This window comes from Muscardinus avellanarius (genome assembly GCF_963383645.1).
Source record: "Muscardinus avellanarius genome assembly, chromosome: 3".
NCBI lineage: Eukaryota > Metazoa > Chordata > Mammalia > Rodentia > Gliridae > Muscardinus > Muscardinus avellanarius.
The window spans coordinates 138923249-138946487 of NC_137788.1; the positions used below are offsets into that span (position 1 = coordinate 138923249).

A 23239-nucleotide genomic window follows, 5' to 3' on the forward strand; every position below is an offset into this window, starting at 1 on the left:
ACGGTCCAGGAGCCCTCCCCCCAATCCCAGAGAGGAGAGGGGGGAGCCGGGGAGAGGACAGGCCAGGGCCACTCTGGTGTGAGAGCCAGGGCTGGGGTGGGGCTGAGCTGGCCCTGAGTCACAAGCCCCTTCAGGAGAGGCCTCCGGGAGGCCCTGCGAGGCTGCGGCAGGGCCAGGGCCTACCCCACCAGCTGTTTTCTTCAGTCTTTTCCGGCGTTCCCACAGCCAACCCGACTAGGGTCCTGCCAAGGCTCACAGTATGGACAGACCTCCACCCTACCGCGGTGACGGGGACCTCCGTCCACAGCTGATCCAGGGGACCTGCTGGCAGAGCTGCTGCTGAGTAGGGGGCTTCCACAGCTGGGGTGATGCTGGAGAGCTGGGGAGCAGGGACACGGTGGCAGACAGGAATGTGCCGACAGGGCCGGTGGGGTGGCCTGCCTCACCCTCAGGGCCGGGCGCCATTGGCCCGGGCACTTGACAGGGCCGTCTTCCGGAAGGCCTGCAGGGCTGGGTTGCGCAGCAGTGTGTAGGCCAGACCCCAGCGGGCCCTGCTTCGGCTGGCTCTGCGGCCTGTTCCCTTGGCCACAGGGTCCTTTGTCTGCAGCAACTGTGTCCCTGAGAGGGAGAGACCTTTTGTGAGTCACTGGACAAACACTCGCCCACGCCCGCCCAGGTCCCAGACTTAAGCAGAGTGAAAATCCCGTGCGGAGTAAGGGGGTGAGCCTGGGGTCCCAGTTGACAGCTCAGAGCAGGGAATTGGAAGAAGTACTGGTGTGTGTGTGTGTGTGTGTGTGTGTGTGTGTGTGTGTGTGAAGGATTAGGATGCCACCCTGCAGGTGGTGGGCAGAAAAGGACCTGGAGGCCAGGCCAACACCAGACATGGAACTGGCCGGGGTCCCCTCTGGTCCAGCAGGGAAACCGGAGGCCTCATACTCCTGGAGAGAGAGGTGGGGGCCACAGGGGGCGTGGCAGAGCCCTCAGAAGGTGTGTGTCATGGAACCAGTTATCCCGGGGACAGAACCAGGCCGGGCAGCCATGGGCAGGCAGGGGCGGTGTGGACACCCTGTGGCTCCTTCCTGAGGGAAACTGAGGGTGCTGGACCCCACCCCCAGCGGGAGGGCACACCTTCTTCTTCCTCCCCAGGTCTGAGGCTGTCCTGGGGGGCCCCGGGGGGATGTGGCTGGGGGCTCCGTGCTGGACGTAGTAGAGCACAGAAGGCTGTCATGGCTGGATGCGACTGGCTGGCCTCCATCCTCAGGAAGTTCCGGTAGGTGTAGTAGCCTGGGGTGGGCAGGGGCGGTAGTGCTGGGCACGGAGCAGGCATCACATTCCAGGCATTGCATGTGGGCACGCAGGCACTTCCAGAGCCCCCCTGCCCCCCACACACATTGTGGTCACAGACACCCTCCCCGAGCAGATGGGCTGGGGGAGCCTGGAGCAGACCCTCCCCGCTGTGTATGCCCCAGCCTCGGCCCGCGACCTTACCCGGGTCCAGAGTGGCAGCTCGTGGTGGCAGCAGGCTCAGGTCCATTTGGCTGAGGTGGACAGCATTGTAGAGGCCAGAGAGCAGCACTCGCCAGGTGGCCGCCACCACGCCCACCAGCATGTTGATGGGGAAGAGGAGAAAGGTGGCCGCGTAGAGCGCTCGCCTGCGGCGGAGGAGGGAGGCTGAGGCAGGGCTCCCAGAGCCCCTTCCTGGGCTGGGTCACATCTGGAGGCAGCACACACTATTCTCTCTCAATCCACCACTTGGGGAGACAAGTGGGGTTACTTGCTTCTATAGAAGGGAAACTGAGGCCCATAGAGTCAGGATGACTTAGCCAAGGCTGCCACGCTGCTCAGTGGCAGGGATTTTAGTCCCTGTCTACCTGGGTCTTTACATGACCCCAGTATCTCCCAGCTCCCTCCTCTGGGACCCTATCCGCTGGCTCCAAGTCCCTCCAGGAGGTGCTTCTCCCGCACCTTGCCATCTGACACCAACAGCCTTCCCGCACATATTTTCATTTGATACCAAGGCTTGAAGGGGGGCATTTGATCTCTGAGCTACATCCCCCAGCCCGGTTTAGTTTTTATTTTGAAACATATCTTGCTAACATAAGTTACTGATACTGGCCTTGAACCTACAATCCTTCCCTTAGCCTCCCAAATACTGGGATTACAGGCATGTATCTAGCTATGAAATCCTTTCTGCAAAGGCGGAGGTGCAGAGTTTTGGGGAACAGAGGATTAAGAGACAGCAGCAATCCCCAAAGCAAGAAAGGTTCCTGGAAGGGGGATGTTTCTGGCCTCATGGCGGATAACAACAGAGGTAGTTTGAAGCAGACTGGGCCACTGTCCTTCTCTGCGGATAGGTCACGTTAGCTCTTTCTCCTACTTACTCAGCTCCCCAGTAGAGAACAGAGATGGCAGCGGAAGGAAAGAGAGAGAGACTGAAGGAGAGGCTGAGGGCCTGAGGGAGCCACGAGCCCAGGGACCACTTTACCGATTAGTCAGCTCTGGGTGTCCATGGCGAGTCTCCAGGAAGCCCCAGTGGGCTGCTATGTTCTGCAGGGCTACCGCCAGGGCCACAGTCAGCCAGAAGGGCCTGCGGGCGGGGCAGGGAGGGTGATCGCTGTTAAGGGGCCCTGGAAAAGGGCCTCAGAGCCCTGGACTCCGTGCTGTGCTCACCATGAGGTCTCTAGGGATCGTAGGAGCAGCAGGTTCCGGCCGTGGAACACAGGCATGAACACCAGGAAGGCCAGGACTGTGGTCCCCAGGAAGAAGATGATCTGTTGCACGAGCAGCCCTGCGGGGACAGACACCAGATGATTCTTAGGGAGCTGGCCACCCACTCCCCCTGTAATCCAGGAGCTGGGGAACTGGGAGGATCTGCTTTCAGGTTTCTGCTCAGCCACTGCCTAGCTGTACAACCCTGAGCAGGTTACATTACCTCTCTGAGCCTTGGTTTCTTCCTCTGAAAAATGGGGATAGGAGTCCCTACCTTGGAGGACTATTGTGGGATCCAATGAGACCGTATCCATGGCAACTCTTTGAAAACCAGAGTGTTTTGCAAATGTTTTTTTTTTTTTTTTTTTTTTTCCCCTTGCTTGTTCCTGAGTTCTTGGGGACAACAAGACTACCTGGTAAAAATTATGTTCGAATTTCTATGAGCCAGAGCCTGGCATATACTAGGTGTCTGAGATTTGACTATGGAAACAAGCAAAAGAATTGATCACATGGTATAATGTGTATGAAAGAGCTTGGGAAACCCTGCCACTTGGGAGGCGGAGGCAGGAGGATTGCAAGTTGGAGACCAGCCTGAGCAACTTAGCAAGATTCTGTCTTAAAATTAAACACAAAAAGAGGCTAGGAATATAAATAGTACAGTGCCCCCTGGTATCCATCCTTGGTATCAGAAAAAAAAAAAAAAAAAGAGGGAGTTAGAAAGGGATGAGGTCTACGATGAGGACTTATGTCTTTTAATTCTATCGGTCCTAGCAATTCCTCCATCCCTTTATCATCCTGAGGAACTGAGGAGGGACAGCCATGGGCTCTTGGACTGGCACCCTGATCCCAGCCATGAATCAGGGTGTTTTGCCCACTGCAGTGCCCAGGGGGAGGACCAAAAACTTGGGGCTGAGAGGGCTCATTCAAGGTCATCTGGTCCAGCTCTCTCAGGGCAGGACCCCTCGTCAGTCCTCAACAGTGTCCATGGAGCCCTGCCTGCATACCCACAGTGACAGGGATCTCATTACCTCTCGAGGCAGCCCATGGTGGCACAGCCCTCCTTATAGAAGCAGGAATGTGCCACCCTGAACATGCTACCTCCAGACTCGATCCGCACCTGCCCATAGCACCTGGTGGCACCCAGGGTTGTCTTCATGGGAAGGGTATCCCTTCCCTAAGGGCTCCTGCACGCCCATGCCGAGGAAGCTTCTGGGGGGCAAGGAAGGCAGGTGGTGCCTCCTCTGGCTCTTGCCCCTCTCCCTCCCTCCGGGGTGTGCCTGGGGTGGGCTCACCCAGGCAGGTGAAGGCTGTCTGATAGGCGCTGAAGCTCATCCAGCAGAATATGGCTTGGCGGGACGGGTGAGTGCTCAGGAGCGGGGGCCCCAGGTCCAGGGCGGCCCCGCGGTGCAGAGCTCGAAGATTGGTCCTGGTGTGAGCAAAGGAGGCTGGGGCCTCAGGGGGCAGCACAGGCTCCCTGGATTCCTCCCTGCCCTCGCCTCTGAATAGCGCCTAATGACCACCACAGCCATCAGCAGGGAAGCTCGGTGTTGTGGGAACCCAGGGAGGCCCTGGACTCAAGCCAGGAGGTCTTCCTGGTAGAGTTGATGTTTTAGAATCTTACAAAGTGAATGAGGACAGCAAAGTCAGGCAGAGGGCTCAGCTGAGCCAGGTCAGAGAAGAAGGAAAGAAGCCGGGCGTGGTGGCGCACGCTTGTAATCCCAGTACTTGGGAGGCTGAGACAGGAGGATCCAGGTTCATGGACAGCCTCGGCTACTCAGCTCAGCCCTCTACAACTTAAGGAGACCCTGTTTCAAAATAAAGAATAAAAAATAGGAGTGGGGGTGTAACTCAGAGGTGGAATGCTCCTCTGACCGCAAAAAGGAAAGAAAGAAAAGAAGGAACAGCATGAGAACAGACCCAGTGTGCTGCTTGGGTGCCAGGGCAGAAGGCAAAGCAGGCAGGGGCTGGTAGGGCCTCGAATGCCAGGGTAAGAGGGGCCGACCCAGGGGGATAAGAACCCTGGGAAGGAACTGTGAGGCCTGGCCAATGCACAAAGGATACGGGTACACTGTTGGACCCAGGAAAGTGCCCGGCCCTCCATTTCCCCCCCAAGTTGCCCAGGCTCCTCAGCACTCACCATAAAAGGGCAGGCGAGGCGGGCAAGGCAGGCTTGTTCAGTGCAAGATCAGTCTCCCCAGCGTCCCTGCACCTGCCAGCTCCCTGCTCCCTGCTCCCTGCTCCCTGCTCCCTGCTCCGAGTCAGGCCATGGCCTCTCTGTTCCCACCTGCTCACCCGTGAGGCTCCTCTGGGCTGTAGCTCCCTCCATCCCTCATCATGCCCTCTCCTCCCACTCCCAGGTAGAACACCAGCTTCCCCAGGCTGCTTCCTCTGGAACCCAGCCCTCCCAGGGGGAGGCCCAGGGTTCCCCAACCATACAAGCACCCCAAGGGCAGGCAGAGGGTTCCCTTTCTGTGTCCACACAGGGCAGCGATGTCAGATGGCAGGCATGGGGACAGCCTCCTGTGGAGGCCCTCCTGCCTCCAGGGCTTCCCTGAGTGCATCCTGGACAGCCAGCGGCCAGGGGCCCTGACCCCTTCCCACGCCCCGCTGCTGGGGCCAGTCAGAGCCAGTCGTGCTCACCTGTGTGTTGCCAGCGAGCGGACCAGGAGCAGGGAGGTGAGCGAGCAGGACAGGACCAAGGCCGACACGTAGCACACTGAAGGGAGGGGAGAGGAACTCGGTGGAAAGTGCTCCCCTGGACGGTCTTCTAGAGCCTTTGACCCCCTGCCTGGGTGGTACCTGGGTTCCCCCTGTCCCATCCCACTTGGAGGCCTCTGTCCCCAGCTCCAAGGTCCAGTGTAAGCCGGTGACCGCAGCCCCATGCTGCCCGTGATATGTGGTAGCCAACATAGGGAGAGGCCACCGGTTGTGTGGCTTCCGTTCCCTGGGCAAGGGGTCCCACCTGCCTGCACCCAGCGCCGTGTGGATTCAGGGGGGCTCCCTCCCCCACTTCACTCACCGGCACACTGCCACGCTGCCTGCCTCCCAGGAGAACCCTCTAACCTCATCGGACCTGCACCTGTGGCCTTCGCTCAGGGCACAGAGAACGTGAGTCCTTGGCAGTGTGCCGAGCCCCTCAGGACAAGGTGGCTGCTGCCGCCCACCATCTCCTCTGGGCTGCAGCCCCTCCTCACAGCGCCCCCCACCCCGCCGTGTACACACTGATGGAGCTGTCCTGCCACTGCCGTGGGAGAGAACAGCCATGTGCTGTGAGAAATTGTGAGAGAATACCAGGGATGCCCTGCACCCTCCACGCTGCAGACCCTTGGAGCAACCACGGGACCACACAGGGCTCGTTCTCTCGGGGTCAAGGAGGATGGGGAGCTCAGAGAGAGGGCTTGATGCAGGCAGCCTCGGAGGGATCCTGGGGGGTCTGTGCCCTGAGCTTCTAAGCCAGCCCCGGGAGGGGTGCCCCCATTCCTGTGTCTCCACCAGGAGCCTCAAAGGGGGCAGCAAATGCCCATGGGGAAGACAAGTGCTGGTTCCATGCTGGGGCCGGGGGTCTTGGCACCAGCAGCATGTTAGGGTCGTTTGGAGCTGCCCAGACTTCCCACTGCCCAGGCCATAGCAGACCAGCTTGCAGGTCAGCAGCTGCGTGTGGTGGTAATCTTGGGAGATTGAGACAGAGACAGGAGGATCACAGGTTTGAGGCCAGCCTCAGCAACTCTGTCTTGAGACACAAAACAAAAAGGGCTGGGGGTGTAGCTTAGAGATAAAAAATGGGTTCAATCCCCCTACCGCAAAAAAAAAAAAAATCTGCAGCCAGGCTGAGAAACTCTGTTCTGGAGGTAGAGCCTTCATGAGCCATTTCTATCAGGAGTGGATTAGGACAATCAGTCATGTGACATTTATTTATTGGTGCCTCCTACAGTGGTTCTTAAACTTTGCTTGTATCAGCATTCCAGGGTGTTCAATCACAGATCCTGGCCCCGCCCCCAGAGTTTCAGATTCAGGGATCTGGGTGGGACTTCAAAGCTGGGAATGTTTTAAAAATTGCCAGGTGGCTCCCAGATGCAGCCAAGGCTGAGAAGATTGCTGCAGAAACCAGGGCCTCTCAGCCTGCCCTTGGCTCCCTCTTCCAAGGCCTTCCTAAGTCATGCTAAGTTGCTGAGACTGGTCTCAAATCTGTGATCCTCCTGTCTCAACCAACCTCCCAAGTACTGGGATCACAGCTGTGTACCACCATCCCCTGCTTTTTTTTTTTTTGTATTGGGGATTGAACCCAGAGGTATTCTTCCTTTGAGCTATACCTCCAGCCCTTATATTTTTTATTTTGAAAGAAACAGGGTCTTGCTAGATTAGTGAGGCTGGCCTTGAACCTGCAATCCTTCTGTCTCAGCCTCCCAAGTAAGTACTGGGATCACAGGTGTGCACCACCATGTGCAGCTCTCCAGTGCCTTCTTAGCAGTTTTTCTGCAAAGTGACGTGGGAGAAAGCCCTGAGCACGTACACTCTGGCCTGGTGTGCTGCCCCTTCTGACGCCACTCAACTCCAGGGAAGGGGCATTCTGGACCATTTCCTTCCTGGAAAACAGGAGCCTGACTGCCGGGCCTCACTCGGTGAGTGAATAGACTATGAGGCTGGGGAGGGTTAGCCAGCCCCCTGGGCCACAAGCCAGGATGTCTGGGATCCAGCTCGAGTACCCCGACTTCCATCCCCACTGTGGTCCTCAGGGACTCTGGGGGTCCTCACCTTCCAGAGCCCACAGATGGTACTTCACCAACTCCACCACCTCCTGCTTGTCCTCAGAGAGCAGGATCCCAAAGCCAGCCAGTAGGTAGGAGACGTCCGTGGTTACCCCCGCCCTCACCTTCTGCACGGTGGGAACCACGCCCACCAGTAGCAGCAGTGCCACCTGGAAGGGTCCCACAGTGAGGATGTCAGGGCCCTGCCGCCTCGCACCAAGCACCCCACCCCCAAAGTGCTTCCTCTGCTAATGGGGGGACTTTGGGAGAGAAAGCTGCCCCAGGGGGCAGCCACATGCTTGTCACCTACCAGGGTTCTTATCTGCCTCTCGGAGCAGGGTCTGTGAACCCCTCCACAGCATACTACACATAGCTAAACAGCCTCGAAGACCAAAGGCCTCTAAGAAACACAAAGGCATTTCTACGCCTCTCTTGTCCATCCATCTAACCTTCAGGATATAAACTTTCCAATTTTTTCCATTAGAGAGGCAAATTTATATCAGCATTAAATCTAGAAAGACCTGGACTCAAGTTTTGGCTATTCTGAGTTATTGGCTGTAAGAAGTTGGCCAAGTCACATTTTTGGGTCTTCAATTTCCCCATCTATAAAATGGAGAGAAACCATATCTACTTCCCAAGGTTTTGTTTGGGGGAGTTTATTTGGGAGGGGTGCCGGGGGCGGTGGGGGATTTATCAAACATGTGATCTCACTAAATCTCCCCAGATACCCAAAGAGGAAAATGATTCTATTTCTTGTATTTTACAGAGGAGCTAACAGGTTTGTAGAGGTTAAATAACTTGGTCATGCAGGAGGCTTGCTTATATGACGCTCTGAACCTAACAAAAGCTAATATCCTTCCCTTCTGAGGAGGCCAACATTCCCACAAGGGCCAGGAACAGCTAGCTGGGCAGGATTGTGGCTGGGACATCGGACAGCAGAGTTGGGCCTGAGCTGTTCCAGGCTTGGGGTCAGGGCAGGAGTCCAGAGGCAGAGACACTATGGGGTGCAGGACATACCTGGTAAATGGCTGTCCCTGTCAGAGTGGTTGAGATCACCAGCTTCAAAGGGAGGCGGAATCCTGCAGCACCCAAAAGAAGGGATGTGGTGAACAGTACCACCCAGTCTCGGGGACCCCATCCCATGCAAGGGGCCCAGGAGAAGGGCCAGGGGCTTCCTCTCATCCTGAGCTGACAGCTGTCCCTTCTGATGATGAGGATGCCGGGGAGCGGGGGCCTCAGCTCTCATGAGGACACTCAGCACTCAGCCTTCCTGTCTCCATACCTCGCTGTGGAGTGTAGATGTAGTGCCTGGAGTAGCCCCAGGCCTGGGACAGGAAACCATGCTTGGACCTGTGACAGGAGCTGCAGAAAGAGCCAGACAGGTGGGGAGCATCAGGAGACACCCCAGCCCCAGGGCCAAGGCCCAGCATCTGCTCGGTCCTCATCTGCAGCAGCCTCCCAGCCCCGCCTCCGGCCTCACCGGCTCTCCAGCTTCTTCCGGCACAGGAGGCTCCTCAGGTACTCCTCAGAGGAGCTGCTCTGCAGCCCCTGTAGAGACAGACAGCAGGTGAGGCCTCCGGCCAGCCATCCCCGTGGCCCTGGCTTAGGGCGCTAGAGTGGATGCCAAAAAAATCTCTGTAGGAAGCTCCTGGCTGTGCAGTGTGCAGAGGCTGGCCTATGAGCACAAGGTCCCTGTCCTAAGGCTGCCCGGTTCTCTTCCTCAAACACAGCACCTGCCAGGCTCCTTGCAAAGAACCCTCAATGCCAGCGATTCTTCCTAAGATCTCTCTCCCTTGCTCTTCTGCTTTACTCAGTCACATGTGATGGCTGCTTTTCTCCCCTCATCCCAGCCTCATGTGGCAGATTAGGGCAAAGAGGGGTCTGTGCCCCGGGGCACATCTCTGACCAGGACACAGGCTGGGGCCACTCCAGGGCAGATCCCCCAGGCTTTCCTCCTGCCTAGGGGCGATCACACGGGGGACAGGATTTGCCTAAGCCACATTCCAGGCCCTAAGCTGCCTGAGAAGGGGCCCACGGGGAGATGCTGCTGCCAGGATCACCAGGAGAATGCAGGCCACCCAGGGCAGCAGGGGTCGGTGCAAAGCCACTGGCCAATTTTTGTGGCTTAAATCTCTTTGACCAAAGTCCAAAGAGCGTTTTAGTCCTTTTGAGAGAGGCTGGCCAGGACGGCAGAGGTGAGGCTAAGGGAGGTTCCTGGAGAGGAGGCGAAGGGCCTCCCTTGGGTGCTGTGTCCCCCGGGGGGCTGCGCTCCTCTTCCAAGCCAGCTATAAAACTGGGGGGACAATGGGCATCCTGTAGGAGCAGGAGCATCAGGAGGGCAAGAGCAGCAAACTCTCAGACCCACAGCCAGACCCAGAGCCAGGGGCTGCCCTGGAACCCAAGCCCACCCACCTCCCACCTCACTCTCCATCCTTCCCCCACCGTCCCTTTCCTGGGCTGGGGACCCCGAGCAGCACCTGGGGAGAAGGCCCTGTGCTACAGCCCACCTGCATCCCTCCGCGCTGCTTCCCGCCCACCCTGTCCCGCCTGCCCCACCGGAACGGGAGCCACGTCCTTCAGCACCAATGTCCTCAGCCACTCTCGAGTCCGTCTCCCCCACCCCACCGTGGTACTGGGGACTGAACCCAGGGGCAGCCTACCTCTGAGCTACACCCCCAGCCCTTTTTTATTTTCTATTTTGAAACAGGGTCTTGCTAAGTTGCTTGAGGATCTCACTAAGTTGCTGAGGCTGCGATCCTCCTGTCTCTGCCACCCAAGTGCTGGGATTATGGGTGTGTGCCACCACGCCCGCCCCCTCTTCCCCTCTGAGGGCCTCTAGGGCGAGCTTGTCTTCCTCCTTTTCCACTAGGAAGAACGGCCTGGCCCACCCACACCTGCACTCGGGAGGCACTGGAGGAGCCCGCCACACACTTCACGTTGCACACCCGTGCCCATGGGCCCACTGCAGGGATGTGCCGGGAAGCCCAGCACAGATCCGAGTCCTTAGCACCCAGACCAGGGCCGATGTGCGGTAGGTGCTTAGAAGATTTCTTTTTTTTTTTTTTTTTTTTTTTTTTTGGTGGTACTGGGGTTCCTGGAAGCCCTTCTACCTCCGGGCTACGCTCCCAGACCTATTTTTTATATTTTTGAAACAGGGTCTCTTACGCCAGCGCGGCTGGCTTCGAACCTGCGCGATCCTCCTGTCTCCGCCTCCCAAGCGCGGGGATTACAAGCGTGCGCCACCACGCCCGGCAGAAGATTTCTTAATAGGATTCCAAAATCTTAGCCACACGAGGTGATACATGCCTGCAGTCCCAGTAGTTGAGAGTAGTTGAGAGACAGAAGGATCGTTTAAGGCCAGCCTCAGCAATTTAGCGAGGCTCTGTTTCAAAAGGAAAAATAAACAGGGCTCAGTGGTAGAACTTCCCTGAGTTCAATCCCTGGCGCCACCCCCTCTGCACACACACCCATTGTAAAAGCTTTTAAGAATTCTCTCAAGCTGGGAGTGGTGGCGCGCGCTTGTAATCCCTGTGCTCGGGAGGCTGAGACAGGAGGATCGCACAGGTTCGAAGCCAGCCTCAGCTACTTAGTGAGGCTCTCAGCAACTTAGTGAGACCCTGTTTCCAAATAAAGTATAAAAATAGGTCTGGGAATATAGCCCAGAGGTAGAAAGCCTCTGGGTTCGACCTCCAGTACCACCAAAAAAAAAAAAAAAAAAAAAAAAAAAAATTCTCACAGTGATTTATCCATCCATCTAAAATTTCAACAATATTCGCTGAGGATCTTTTTATGACCTGCAACCTGCCATGCTGCCAACACAGAGATGAACAGGACAGACACACACCCCTCTGCCCCCGTACCCCTTTCTCTTTCCAGTATTCTCTCCATTTTAGGCTTTCCCATTCTTCAAACCTCCATAAAAGCCCACCTCTTCCAAGAAGCGCTCCCAGACCTCCACAGTGTCCAGCCCAGGCCTGATTTGTAATGCCACTCTGCCCTGGTGCTTCCTGAATCCCTTCAGCACCTGCAGAGCTCGAGGACCCTCCTCGCTTGTCTCATTTCTCCTGCTGGATCCTCGACCCAGTTCTCCTGTGTTGAATTCCCACTGTGCACACAGCCCAGTGCCCTGTGTGCCAGCAGGTCACCCACAAGTCACCCAGCGACCCAGAAAACATTTTCTGTGCTCCTGTTAAGTGCAGGGCCCCGTACCAAGCTTGGCCATCCACAGGGGGCCACAGCCACCCCCCACCCGGCCCCTTGCTGTCTCTTTACCTTACTGCCTGCTTCTGTCCTGCGGCTGAAGCTCCGCACCAGCTGGACCGGGTACCAAAAGCTCAGGAATCCGAGGCCCAGAAGGAGAGGAAGGGAGGCCAGCAGAGAGTAGTACTTATAGATCTGGACAGACAGACAGACACTCAGACCTACCTTCTGCTTTCTTCCCCCACCCAGAACCAGAATTTATTTCTGCTTCTGCCTCATGCTGAGCAGTCAGGAATGCTGCGGGACAGCTTCTGGTCCCAAGGACTCTAGACCTGAGTTACCCCTCGTGTATAGGCCCCACTTCCCCTTGTAGACCCTACAGAGGTGCTCACCTACCCCAGGTTCCTGGGCTCCCACAGGCCCGGAGGGGCCCAAGGAGGTTACACCCCCCCCCCGGGACTGCACAGAAGCAGACAGAGGACACCCACTTTCTTTTTCTCTTTTCCTTTTTTTTTTTTCTTTTCATGGTACTGGGAATTGTATCCAGGGGTGCTCTACTTCTGAGCTATAGCTCCAGTTCTGTGTGTGTGTGTGTGTGTGTGTGTGTGTGTGTGTGTGTGTGTGTGTGTTACTGTGATTCCTGGAAACCCTTTTCTGGACTACACTCCCAGACCTATTTTATATTTTTATTTGGAAACAGGGTCTCTTAAGCCAGCGTGGCTGGCTTCAAACCTGCGCGATCCTGCTGTCTCCACCTCCCAAGCGCAGGGATTACAAGCGTGCACCACCATGCCCGGCCTTCTATTTTATTTTATTTTATTTTATTTTTTATTTTTATCTTTTGGTGGTACTGGGGTTCCTGGAAGCCCTTCTACCTCTGGGCTACACTCCCAGACCTATTTTATATTTTTATTTGGAAACAGGGTCTCCTAAGCCAGCGCGCGCAGCTGACTTCGAACTTGCGTGATCCTCCTGTCTCTGCCTTCCAAGCTCGGGGATTACAAGCGTGTGCCACCACGCCCGGTGCTTATTTTTTATTTTGAAACAAGGTTTTGCTAAGTTGCTGAGGGTCTTGCTAAATTGCTGAGGCTGGGCTCAAACTTGTGATCCTCCTGTCTCAGCCTCCAAGTACTGGGATTCCAGGTGTGCGCCACCATAACTGGCAAGGGGGACACCCACTTTCTAGGTCCCTCTGTTCCGGCGCATTAGCACATAGGCCCCTGAAAATCACAGGAAAACCTAATTTTATCTACATATAATTTGCAACTGGGCATCGGGGGAGCACACGCTCTGTCTGCTGGGTTGGGCTCCTTATGTGTTCGTTCATTCTTTTAAATTTATTCGTTAGTGAGAACTTAGAGTGTGCCAGGTTGTAGGTGGTGCCAAAGACCCACCAAGTCCTTTCTTTCAAAAAGAACTCCTAGCTGAGCATGGTAGCACATGCTTGTAATCCCAGCATTTGGGAGGCTGAGAGAGGAGGATCGTGGTTCGTGGACAGCCTCAGCTACTTAGTGAGGCCCTCCACAACTTAGTGAGACCCTGTTTCAAAATAAAGAATAAAGCCGGGCGTGGTGGCGCACGCTTGTAATCCCCGCGCTTGGGAGGCGGAGACAGGAGGATCGCGCAGGTTCGAAGCCAGCTGTGCTGGCTTAAGAGACCCTGTTTCCAAAAAAATATATATATATAAAATAGGTCTGGGAGTATAGCATGGAGGTAGAGGGGGTTCCAGGAACCCCAGTACCACAGAAAGAAAGAAGGAAGGAAGGAAGGAAGGAAGGAAGGGAGGGAGGGAGGGAGGGAGGGAGGGAGGAAGGAAGGAAGGAAGGAAAGAAAGAAAGAAAGAAAGAAAGAAAGAAAGAAAGAGAGAGAGAAAGAAAGAAAGAAAAGGGCTGGGGTATAGCTTGGAGATAGAATGCTCCTGGGTTCCATCCACAGTACAAAAAAAAACCTCCTGCTGGGTGTGGTGGTGCAGGCTTTGTAATCCCAGCACTTGGGAGGCTGAGACAGGAGGATCACAGGTTCACAGCCAGCCTCAGCTACTTAGTGAGGCCCTTGCAACTTAGTGAGACCTTGTTTCAAAATAAAGAATAAAAAATAGGGTCGGGTGAAGCTTGTAGGTAGAATGTCCTGGGTTCAATCAATCCCCAGTAGTGAAAGAAAAAAAATACAACAACGAAATCCTCCTGATCTTTGCCTCCCCCTGAGTGACAGGTGTCATCAACTCCATCAACAGGTAGGAACCGTGGGGCTCAGAAAGGTGAGTGCATTTTCAGGCCCTGGCTCGCTTTGCTTGTTTGTTTACTGTGTCTCTCCTAGGAAAGGTCCTGGGAGTGCAGGGACATGGCTCGGCTTGTCCACAGCTGTATTCCAGTGCTTGGAAATGGCCCTGGCACATTGTTGAATAAATGAAGTGGTGAAGCTGAGTTCAAGCCCAGGTGGTCTGGCTCCAAAGCCACCACTTTGGGTTCTACACTGGGCAGCTTCACAGTCTCAGGCAGCAGCCGGAGAGCCAGGTCCCGAGGTCTGGGGGTTCCACTTTGGTCCTCTGAAAAGCCCCCAGCCTGGCGCTTGCTATCCTCCATCTCTCCTCCCAGTGCAGCCTGGCCTGAGGAGGCGGTGATGGGGACTCAGGCTCCCTCTTCCTCCTCCTCTGCCCTCCTGGCCTGGAAGCTGCTGAGGGCCCAAGGGAGGCCAGCTTGGCCCAGGCATACAGATGAGCAGAGACCAAAGGGGCCGTGCAGGCTGAAGCAGGCGCCCTGTGAGTCAGCGTTACCTTGGGTGTCTGGGGACACTCTGCCAGCTGCCAGACCTGGATGCTAAGGTGGGCCCAGGAGAGCGCGCTGCCCAGCAGGTGTGCGGCTCCATGCCCGGCCGTGGCACAGGCAGCCAAGGGGTAGTACAGAGCAGGGTAGTAGAGCAGGGCCAGGATCTTCCAGGGCCCTGGAAGGCAAAACAGATGGAGAGACACATGACGGACAGGTGTGGGCCCCGAGCCATGCCCACCACGCCGCCAAGCCCCTCCCGCAGTGGGCAAGAGGCCTGGCTTCAAGGCGAGGCTCAGACCAGTGTGGCCTCTGTCGTCTGGGGCAAGTTACCTCTTGGAGTCTCAGCTTCCCCATCTGTAAAATAGAAAGAATCAGAGGGTATTAGCAAGGGCAGCATGAGAAGACACAGATATACAGTGCTGAGCAAGCATGGAGCCTGGGCACGTTCTCAGTAGGTCACGCCCGTGCTTTTTTTATTGTTTCTTTCTCTGGCCCTCAGCTCCCTCACTGCAAATGCGGCTAATTTCCACACTTCAGGAAGGCTGGCGATCTAAGGGGATCATGCTGTGGGGTAGCGCCCCTCCCATTGACAGCTGTATTGAAACCAAGCCTAGAACTCCAACCCCCCCATCAAGGCAGCCCGGCCTCGGCCACACGGGTACCTCGGCTGGGCGAGGCGAGGGCCAGGAAGGGCAGCGGGTTCTCGTCCCAGAGCAGCAAACACAGAGAGCTGAAGAGGATGGTGAAGACGGCAGCAGGCACTGTCTGTAGCGTGTCCCCAGCCAAGAAATCCACAGGGCTGGCACAGAGACAAGGACAGGACAGGAGGGGAGTCAGCCTGGCACCCACGTCGCCCCAGGCTATGTTCCACAACCCAGGGAGACAAAGGAGTCGGTCCCACCTTCCAGATGGCAAACTGAGGCTCGTTCATTCCCTAAACACTTGTGGAGTGCCTCAAGCTACCAACTCTGGGCTCCATGGCCAGCGACACATACACGGGGAAAACAAGCCCGAGCTGCTCCCTCTGCCCACTCGGGAGCTCCAGGAATCAGCCACCTCCGCACGCCTGGCACGGCAGAACTTCAGAGCCCAGTGAGTCCCCACATCCTTGTGCAACAGCCCCACCCCGGGCTGGGTGAGGCTCAGGGCAGAGGGCAGAGGGCAGCCCGGCGTGCTAGGCATTGCCATCCCAGGCTGAGGGTGGACCACTCAGACCTCATTGTCCCCCAAGCCCTCCCCATACTGAGCAAGCTCTTTCCCGGTCCAGCCAGATACCTCAGGCTGTTTTCTCCACAGAGCCGGCAGGGCAGTGCCCCCTCGGCGCATGGCCCCGGGTTGAGGGTATGAGCTGCCTATCTGGGGCTTCACCTGCCAACTCCCCCAACCCTCGATGTCTCCAACACCTGGCCCCTCAGTTTCACGCCTGTCCTGGGCTCTGGGGTTGCTGGTCCTGAAGGACAAAATTCTGGCGGAAGGGGCTGGCAATCATTCCCTCATAAATTAGGGTCCAGGTAAAATCCTCGGGGGGAAATGAGGGTTTGGATAGCATCTTGTGGCTATACGGTGGGTCAGACTCAGGGCTGCTGGAGGGGCTCCTGCCTGTCTGGGATTCCTAACTAGATCAGGAGATCTGAGTGGGGGTGGGGAAAACCCCAGAATGAAAGGTGGGGAGTGTCTTTGAAGTCAGAGCTGGCTTTTTGCTACCTAAGGAATCACTTGCCCTCCCAGAACAGCAGTTCAGGCGTGGGCCCTGCAACCGACCAACCAACCTGGGCAGCTGGGGCCTACCACGCCCATAGCCGGGCCCCAGCCGGCGGCGCCAAGCCAGCAGCAGCAGCAGCAGCAGCACAAGGACCTATAGAGGAACACGAAAGCGGTGTCCAGGAGGACCTGGGGGACAGGGGCCAAGGGCTTGCCTTGCAGCACCCCACCCGCCCGTCCAGTGCACACTCCGGTAGCATCTTTGGGCTGGCTAACAGGTAGCAGAAGTCCAGAGCCGACATCCCGGAAAGAACTCCCAGATACCCTCGCGGGGCTCCCCCTGCACCGGCCCCACCGGGGGACACAGGCCGCTCGGCCCAGACTGGCAGGAGGCTGCAGGCCGGCAAGTTAGACTCACCGACACGGAGGCCAGGCAGGCGTGGTACAGCGCAGGCGGCACACTGGGCTGGCACGGTGGCACTACCCTGTTAGCAAATGAAGGCTGGCTCAGGCCTGTGGGGCCCTCGAGGCTTTGCCAGGCTCCCCCTACCTCCTTCCTCCTACACCAGCCTGCCCGGTTCCACCTTCCTGGGATCAGTCGGGGAGCCCCAGCCAGGCCCGTATGGTGTGGAGGCCCTGTGCCGAGCTCTGGGCTCATAGGCCTGAAGACGGCAGGCTCCCTGGGGGAAGCCGAGTGTGCCAGCTTGGCCTGAGCATTTGGGGGGGGGGGCACTGGAGATGGAACTCAGGCATTCTACCTCTGAGCCACACCCACAGCCCTATTTTAATTTTATTTTGAGACAGGGTCTCACTAGGTTGATGAGTCTCACTACTTCCTGAGGCTGTCCTCGAACCTGCAATTCTCCTATCTCAGCCTCCCAAGTCCTGGGATTACAGGTGTGTGCCGCCACTTCTGGCTGGAGCATCTCTTCTTACTCAACTCAGGTGCTTCCTATCTTTCAAGGATCACTTCATCCCGCCCCTTCCAGGAAGACTCCCAAACTGCTCCTAGGCCCACAGACCGCTCCTCGGTGCGGAGGCTGAACACACTGTCTGGATCAAGCAGGGAGGTGCTTGATCCTGTGATCTGGCTTCTACTTGCTGCTACCTCAGATTGGTCTGTGACTGAAAGACTCTTTCTGGGTCCCCCCTTTTCTCATTAATTGCCTCCATGAACAGCTGGGTGGGTTGCACACGGCACAAGGATGCACAGCTGAAGAAATGAGAGCAGTTCCTTCACCATACCCTAAATTCACCAAGTGGGGGCCCCTTTTTCTAACCACCAAGGCCTGGCAGGGGTCCTGCTCTCATGGGACTGAGACCCATGCTGGAGATGAAGAGATGAGTGAAAACAGCCTCAGCCTCCGGGGCTGGGCAGGGTCAAGGCTGAGCTGGAGCTGGGCAAGCCCACAGGCTGAGTCCTTGGGGCAGGGCAGAGCCTGGGAGCAAGAGGAAAGGCCCACGGCGGGCATGGCGGGTGAGGCCTGGGGAGACCTGGGTCGGATCGACAGAGCGCCCCGCTCGGGGGACATGGCTGCCCTCTCAGGCACCCTTCTGCTGTGTGGGAAACAGCTGAGGCCTCTTCAGGGTGAGCACAGAGCCCTGGGCCCTCTGCTGGGACAGCCTTCTCTCTCTGGCTTGCACTCAGGAAATCCCAGAGGGTGTGCAGTGGAAAAGAAACTGGCTCCTTGGGCTTGTCCTTGGGGTCTGGAGGCTGAACACGTCTGGTCTATGCCATTTCTCGGTTAGGGCAGAGCCGGCACGGCCTCCTTTGGAAGCAGAGCTGTGCTCAGAGTATGTGGGCACCACATAGGAGCCGGGGTTCCCAAGGCCAGCCCAGGTCTCATGCTCGGCAGCCTCTCCTGGTGCACAGGGCCAGGGTTTGGGCTCTGTCCAGCCCTCAGAGTACAGTCCCTCAGCCCTGCAGCCTGCACCCCGTCACGTGACCAGGTCCTGCTCAACCGTGTCCTCCCAGGTGCAGCCAGGACACACTCAGCACCTTGTCCCTTGGAGCAGCTGGCTTCACCCCAAACCAGGAATCAAGTCAGGCCTGGGGATCCCCTCCTTGGCCCCGTCTGGGGGACCTCTGGCTCTTTCAGCGTCCCCTGAGGTCCTCATCTGACTTCAGCTTGGTGTGTTTACTCCAGAGTCTGTGTTTGGGGGATGCTCCTGAGCTCATTGGTGTCACATGGGGAGGAGAGGATGGGCAGCTCAGTCCCAGGAGAGGACCAGCAGGTGCAGAGCTGAGAGGACAGCTTTGGGCAAGGGCCCGGAGGAGTGCTTTGGGGCTCTTTCTTTTGTCTTCCTTCCTTCCTTCCTTGTGCTGGGGATTGACCCCAGGGGCACTCCACCAGCATTCTACCCCAGAGCTTTACTCCCAGCCCTTTTGATTTTGAAACAGGGTCTTGCTAAGCTGCTGAGGCAGGTCTCAAATCTATGATTGTTAGACAAAGAAGGGGCAAGGAAGCCAGGCATGGTGGCACATGCCTATAATCCCAGTACTTGGGAGGCTGAGACAGGTGGATCACAGGTTCAAGACCAACCTCAGCAATTTTGCAAGAGTCTCAGCAACGTAGTGAGACACTGTTTCAAGACAGAACAATTAAAAGGGCTGGGGATGTAGCTTAGAGGGTTCAATCCCTAGTAACACACACACACACACACACACACACACAGATACACACACACACACACCAAGGAAGCTTTGTGAAGAAGAAAAACTGTGGAGAAGAGGGGCTTGTGGGAGAGTGGCTGGCACCAGGTATGTCTTCCAGTTTGAGGGTGGCATGGCGGGGAGGAGGAGCATGCTGGAGGAGGCATGGGGGCTCTGGGAAGCCTGTGCAGGGCAGTAGGGCAGTGTCCTGAAGCTTAGGAGATTTCTGTGGCTGACTGGGTCGGTCGCCAGTGCCGGCCAACCCCAGCTGCAGCCTGAGTCGGGGGGGGGGGGGGGCACACAGAGGCACCGTGGGAGGGGGCGGGAGGGGAGCCAACAGCGGAAGTCCTCAAAGCTTTGATTCCGCGCCTCCCTGAGGTGTGACTCACACAAGGAGAGGTGAACTTAAGTTCACCTCCTTGGTACTTCCCAGCTTCCCTCTCCCATCTTTTAGGGGGGATGGGAGAGAGGGCAAGTATCTCCACTTGGTTTTGCTAAATAAGTAAGATTCAGCTGAGCATGGTGGGGACAACTATAATCCCAGCACTTGGGAGGCTGAGACAAGAGGATGGCAGGTTCAAGGCCAGCCTCAGCAACTTAGTAAGACCATTTCAAAAAATTTTTTTAAAAATTATTTTTTAAGGGCTAGGGGTGTAGCTCAGAGGTAGAATGCTCCTGGGTTCAATCCCCAGAACCAAAAAAAAAAAAAAAAAAAAAAAACCAGTAAGATTCGACTCAAACAATCCTCCTCAGTTTTTTTCCAGTGCCCTATCCTACAAAGGAAGAAGGGAAAAGCATCTTCCAGATGCCCCCTGTAAGAAGCGGCAGTCTCACCGCCCAGTCCACACCATGCCCTACTCTATTTTTTTTTTTTCTTTTTGTGGTACTGGGGATGGAACCCAGGGGCATTCTATCTCCAAGCAACACCCCCAGCCCCGTTTTTTATTCTTTATTTTGAAACAGGGTCTCACTGAGTTGCAAATGGCCTCACTAAGTAGCTGAGGCTGTCTGCAAACCATGATTCTCCTGCTCAGCCTCCTGAATGCTGGGATTACAAGCGTGCGCCACCACGCCCGGCTACCATGCCCTGCTTTATACTGAGACCCTACATAAGTACCTCAGCCCGCTGAGCTAGCTGCAGACACCTGGTCCCCTCCGGTTCCCGGACCCTGATGTCCCCAAAGATCCAGCTTTTTGATCAAAGACCTCCATCCTCAGGGCGCTCTTAGCCCGCACCCCACCCCACCACCCACACACAGGAGGGATGGGGGGGTGGCGGCAGCGTGCATGCTCAAAGTCAGCCAGGGAAGGCGAGAGTGGGGGGCACGCCTTTGCTGACAGCAGGGTTGTTTTCCAGGTGGTGAGAACCCCCAGGCCTGGGTGGGGCCTCTCCCTGCTGGGTGACCCAGGCCACAGTCCCCGCCCCTGGGGACACTCGCAAGTATTTTTCCTTCTCTAGTTTCAAACTTTAATGGAGAACAGATGTGCACACATCTGGCTCCGCAACCCCTCACCCTCCCAGCCTCACCTTTCCAGTTCCAGAAACCCTGGGACACAGCAGGAAGGCAGAGGAGGGGCCCAAAGCCAGGAAAGGGGGGGGGGGTGCCAAGCTCTGGGTCCCACAGAGGCAAACGGCCTTGGCAGCAGTGGGGGCACAGAAAGGCCAAGTGTCTCTGCCAGGGTGCTCAGACTAAACAAAGATAGAAAGGATCTGGGCCAAGAGTCCTCAGGCCACCCTGGGGTGGGCTGGCTGCCTGCCTCCCACCCGCTGCCCTCCCCTGGGCTGGCCTGAGCACTCCTGCTAGAGACAACAGGACCTCCTCGCCCTCTCTCCCAGGACTGAGCCAACCAAAAACAGCGGGCCACAAGGTCACTTTCCCCAGACTTTGATCCTAGTTCTCTCTTCCCCAGCCTGCCCAAAGAACCTGACCCCAGCACATACCACCCTCCAAGTCCTCACCATTAGAGACCAGTGACCCTTACAAGCTCTCCCCCACCCACTTCGCCCCTAGTTGGGCCTCAGGCCAGATGACCCAGAGAGCAGTCCCGATCTGATTCTGCAAGGAGCGCCCAGGACTCTGCGCTCTGAACACATTGGCCCAGGTGCTTCTCAGATGAGCGCCTCCCTAGGCAACCCCCTCAAGCATCTTCTCCAGTATCCCATACAGAGACTGAGCCCAGAGAGGCTGGGACTTGCCTAAGATCACACAGTAAATGAGCGGCAAACCCAGTTTTGGCAGCCGTCGCCCAGGGGCTGCTCCCCAGCCCCGCCAATGGGTGAGCCCTGGCGCAACCCACCCTGATGGCTCTCAGAGCCCGGGGTGCCGCACTTACCCCAGCGGCTGCTGCTCCTCGCCCCCCTGGGGCTCATCGATGTACCAGCTGCTGTAGTCGTCATCTGCAGCCCCGGAGGAGGGGGACTCGTTCCTGGCAGCCTGGGAAGACATTCTCCAGGCCCTTCTCCTTTGACCCCCAGGCGAGAGAGAGAGAGAGAGAGAGAGAGAGAGAGAGAGAGAGAGAGAGAGAGATAAGAGAGAGAAAGCTACTACAAGTGTGAAAAGAAGCTTAAAAGGGGAAAAAAAGGAAACCCAAACAAAGAAGCATTTCTTTTTAATCCTAAAGGTTACTTTCTTGCTATTAGCTCTCTGGGAAAAGTCCTGTCTGGAATTGCAGGCCTGGGAAGAAGGGAGGCCTCTCTGTCCCCCCCAGTCCCTTCCCTCCCAATCTGGTCCCGACCTGCAAAGACAGTATCTTGGTGCAACCCCTCTGGGGTCCTCGGTTCTCATTGGAGCACCTATCAGACCATTCAAAGCCACCAGGAGGCCCTTGCTCAAAGGACCATTTTCAAAGATTTTCCCAGTCAGTCCAAGCCACCCACAGAGACCTTTCCTTCCTCTCCCCAAGCCCCCAGATGGACCTACAGACACAACAGAAGGGAGGACCAGGAGGAAGGAGCCCCAGAGATGAAAGGGCAGGCGGGCTGCCGCAGCTGGGCTCAGGCCTGCCCAGCCAGGCGCCCCTCCTCGGCTGAGCTTCCCACTCCTCGCTCTAGGGGCCAGCTTGAGCCCCGCCCCCCATTTCCCAGACTCCCTGAAGACCCCCGGCCTCAGTCTGCCCCTTCTGCCTCAGTGACCGGAGCAGACCACAATCGTGGACAAAGCCCCCCCAGCCTGGGAAAAGAGGCGCTGTTCCGAGGTCACCCAGCCCAAGAGAGGACCCCTCCCCTCCCCGGGCACCTGACTGCGCAAGCGCACACACCTGCCCTCAGCCCCCAGCCTGGCACTTTCGCACCTTAGCGCCCCCTCAGCCACCTCCGCGGAGGAGTCCAGTCCAGCACCGTGGCCGCCTAGGGAGGAGGCCGGCGGAGGCGGGGTGGGGCGGGGGGAGCCCATCAGTGTGCAGGCCTTCTCTCGGGCTTTTCCATGAGGGAGGCTGCGTGCGTCTGACTGGTAAAACCTTTTTATTCTTACAACTTGATTTCACAAGAAGATAACTCACCCCCATAGGCGGAAACGAGTCCTTTAAACTCGAACCAGACCCACGCGCGGGCGGGCAAGGAGCGCCCCGCCTGCCGCCTGCCGCCTGCCTGCGGCTCCTCCCGGGCCTGGGGCGAAGGTTTCTCCAATCTTAGTCGGCTTCCCAGAGGAGCTGGACCCCTGGCCGAGTCCCCTCCCTCTCCCTGGCCCAGCCCGCAGGGAGGGGCAAGATGCAGGCAAAGCCACTACACCGGGGTGGGACCAGAGGCTTTGAGGGTCCCTGTCCCTCTTGCTTCTCCTCGGGGGGCTCCAGCCTGGGTCCTGCCCAGCCAGGCATTCAGCTAGTGAGCTTTTTTTTTTTTTTTTAAGACATCCGTTCCTCTAGTCTCTCAACAGAACTTATTGACCACCTACTGTGTGCCCACACTGTTCTGGGCCCTAGGACTAGAGGGTGGAGGGGCCCACAAGTATGAAATAACCAAAAGCCAGAGGGGCTCCCTGAGGGCAGGGGCCCTGGCTCTACCCTGGAAAGCCGATTGGTTTGGGGGTTCCGAGTGGGGCGGGTTCTTGAAGAAACTCACTTTGGGTGGAGATTTGAAAGGCCAAGGCCTGGGGTGTCAGCCGAGCAGAGCAGAGGTGGGGTGAGAGCAGGGTGAGGGGGCTCTTTCTCCTAGGGGGATCAGCCTGAGCAACCGAATTTGACCCGAACCCGGGAGGACCCGGGCTTGAAATCTTAAAGGCTCACCATCCACATTCCTCAGCCAGGCCCACAAGGCGGCCTGAGCACTGTTAGCCTGGTGCCTCCGTCTCCTTTCCAAATGGCGCCTCTGGCAGGAAGAAAGCTCTGACCTCCCTCCCCAGCCCACGGAGAAGTCAGCTCTTCTGACTCAGAGCTGAACCTGAGCTTTATTTGATGGTGGCTGGCGCTGACCTGTCTGCCCCAGGAACTGGGGGCGAGCCCTGCCTCCCAGACCTGGGTGTGGGCGCCTC

General features: G+C 57.2%; 1 protein-coding gene across 1 annotated transcript; it reads right to left on the reverse strand.

The window, feature by feature from the left end:
* Nucleotides 1-448: 448 nt before the first annotated feature.
* On the reverse strand, nt 449-21220 carry STRA6 (signaling receptor and transporter of retinol STRA6; the record flags this gene model as incomplete). The annotated part of the gene is made up of 17 exons (XM_080692477.1): nt 449-618; nt 1129-1284; nt 1489-1652; nt 2486-2587; nt 2671-2788; nt 4002-4135; nt 5350-5425; nt 7462-7624; nt 8472-8533; nt 8737-8816; nt 8935-9002; nt 11727-11849; nt 14428-14594; nt 15082-15218; nt 16189-16274; nt 16539-16605; nt 21108-21220. 17 exons carry the CDS (start codon nt 21218-21220, stop codon nt 449-451), a joined length of 1986 nt encoding a protein of 661 aa, XP_080548603.1.
* Nucleotides 21221-23239: the final 2019 nt, after the last annotated feature.